Source organism: Laccaria bicolor, genomic scaffold, assembly GCF_000143565.1.
Source record: "Laccaria bicolor S238N-H82 LACBIscaffold_28 genomic scaffold, whole genome shotgun sequence".
In the NCBI taxonomy this organism is placed as follows: Eukaryota; Fungi; Basidiomycota; class Agaricomycetes; order Agaricales; family Hydnangiaceae; genus Laccaria; species Laccaria bicolor.
In genome coordinates, this window is record NW_001889899.1 from 651,805 (window position 1) to 654,575 (window position 2,771).

At 43.3% G+C, this 2,771-nt stretch overlaps 1 protein-coding gene across 1 annotated transcript; it reads left to right on the forward strand.

Moving 5' to 3' along the window:
* Window positions 1-148: 148 nt before the first annotated feature.
* Window positions 149-1,597, forward strand: LACBIDRAFT_330694 (uncharacterized protein; the record flags this gene model as incomplete). Its single annotated transcript, XM_001884898.1, has 4 exons — window positions 149-194; window positions 288-502; window positions 574-610; window positions 645-1,597. The coding sequence occupies 4 exons, from the start codon at window positions 149-151 to the stop codon at window positions 1,595-1,597; spliced, it is 1,251 nt and encodes a 416-aa protein (XP_001884933.1).
* Window positions 1,598-2,771: the final 1,174 nt, after the last annotated feature.

The window sequence follows — 2,771 nt, forward strand, 5'->3', positions numbered from 1 at the left end:
ACCCAAACGCGCTGCTGAGCCAGTCGTACAACGTTACCTGTTAAGAAAAGAAGTACCTCCAAAACCTATACCTAGTCGACCTGCGAAAGCTGTTCGTCAATCTGAACCAAAATCTTCGAACTCAAAAGCCAGAAGAAACCCAATAATCATGCCTGACCCATCGAGTTCAAGCATAGAAGAACCGGCCCCTACAGGTCGGTCTTCACACAGAACCATGCCATTACCCGGTAATAAGGGAGCCCCGTTCTTCGATAAAGAGAAACCAATTGAGCTTCTACGTTTCTTAGACCAAATGGAAGATCTTTTCGCAGAATATGGTATTAATAGTGACGTGGAGAAAAAGAAGAAATTAGGAAAATATACGGATCAACGAACTGAATTCGAATGGAAAGCATTTAAAACATTCGAAGACGGCTCCTTTGACGAGTTTAAAAAGGCTCTAATAGCAGATTACCCTGATGCGCGAAATGCAGGAAAAGGGACTTTAACTGGACTAAGAGCTGTATGTAGAGAAAACAGTCGGCTAGCAGAAAAGAACTTGACAGAGTTGAAAATTTTAACTCGAAGTTTTAGGGCACAACAAAAATTACTCATGGCGCTGCCAGTACTGGTGAGCAACCGAGAGCTAGTTGACATGTTCTTAGGCTGTCTGACAGATTCCTTTGCTGATCAAGTTAAGGCCAGTTTGAATATTGAACAAACTAGAGACCGAAAACAGAAAGGCAACGAGGATGAGACCACTGCTAGAAGAACTGAAGATCCATACGATATCATAGACATCATAGACATGGCAGAAACCATCGCTGGACGTCTTACTGGAGACTCCCGAGACCACCCAAGCAACGCGAGAGCTGTATCGACTGGTAGATCAGTTCAAGCGCGCGAACGGGAAATTAAAACGGAGCACGATGAATTCGAAGAATTGCGAAGTATTACTGCAACGTTCCTTGATCAAATTAAAGTAGATCAAAAACAGAATTCAGAACTTCGTAATATGGTACAAAACACGCAGATCGAAATGAAGAAACTCTTAGAGACTTTAGTTCACCAACAGCCGAATATCAGTAACCCACAAAGCAAAGTGGCAAGTTATAAAATGACTTCAGATGGCTGTTGGTACTGTGATGAACCAGGCCATTTTACTTCGAATTGTCCACACAGAGAAGCACACGTAGCCCAGAAGAAAATCAAGCTTCTTGGGAACCGAATGTATTTTACGCATAATAATACTGCAGTACCTAGAGGGAATGGCGAAAAATCCGTTCGACAAATTGTCGAGGAGGCTAGTAGGCAAAATTCGACTCTACAAAATAATATGTTTGCAGAGCCTGGAGAAGTCTTTAGTCAAGAAGCTGTTGTCCCAGGTATAATCAGGCTACCGGATAATAATAATGGAAATGAAATTTCCGTTTTTACAAACCAGATGCGAGATACAAGAGACGATGTGATTCTCAACATGAACAACCAAGTGTTAAAACTTACCGACATGCTTGCGAACCTTGTTACAAACCCCAATAAAACGAGGGACGTAGACGTGTCGCAGTTTGCCGTCACCCGTAGATCTCAAACCGAGACTCAGGGACAGTCGGGAAACTAAAGAGTCCGATGAAGGGGCCTTCCAGTAAGACTAAACCCAATGCTGGAGAACCAAAGGCACCGGAGGACGCACCAAAGAAAAGGGGTAGGAAAGTTGTGATTATCGAAGAATCAGAGGAAGAAGAAACTCCTCCCGAGAAACCAGAAAATCTCAATGGACCAAAGAAAACTTTGAAAAATAATCAAAAATTACTTGAAAGAAATGATGATGTCGAGGATCCTAATCCAAGGCACAAACAATTACCGTATCTCGGTATCCCAGACTTAAATAGTAACGCGAAAGAATCGGTTGAAGAGTATGACCCAGTGCCTTTCTATGAGAAGCGCCCGATAGCATACAAGCATTTAGCTCCAATAGAAAATGTTAAAAATGAGGAACAAGCGTTGAGCAGTCTGTTAAAAGCACCTGTTACTCTAAGCGCGGAAGTACTTATGAGCATTTCTCCTGGAGTAAGGCAAGAATTGTTTAAGGCCTTAGCTAAAAAGAAGGTACCAATTCAGACTGCTCACAATCGAAAAGTAACTATAGTCGAGGAGGTTGATAAAGACGCACCTCCAATTAAAAAGCAAGAAGATAATTTTAATTTCGGAAAAATCAATATAAATGACTTGGACATCAAAGCCACTTTTATGTGCACAACAGAGGATGATGGAGTAATACCAAAGGGTTCTATAGTCCTGACAGACCCTGTTGAGCAATATTTGCAAGGCCTAGGCTCATCGGAAACTCCGAAGGAGATTTACGTATCTAAAGAGTCCCATGCTTTAAAATCGATATATCCAGTAATTAATAAGTACAATTATTTCACTCGATTTAAGGCACTGAATGTTAAATTCGATAAATTGCGCCCATCAGCGGATTCCGTTTTCCGTGAGAAAATCACTTTCCTCTAGCCCTTCCAAAGCCCTTCTACCCTGACTTCCATCCCTTTCCTCTCGCCTCCATCTCTCTCGACCCCCTCTTTGCTGTGGCCAACCCTTCTAGGCAACACACTCAACACCAGGCCACACACTCGACACTACGCGACGCGCTCGACACTACACCACGCGCTTGACACTACGCGACGCACTTGACACTACGCGACGCGCTTGACGTTACGCGTTACTCGACATGCTCGACATTACACGACGTGATCGACACTACGCCATGCGCTCGACACTACGCCATGCGGATC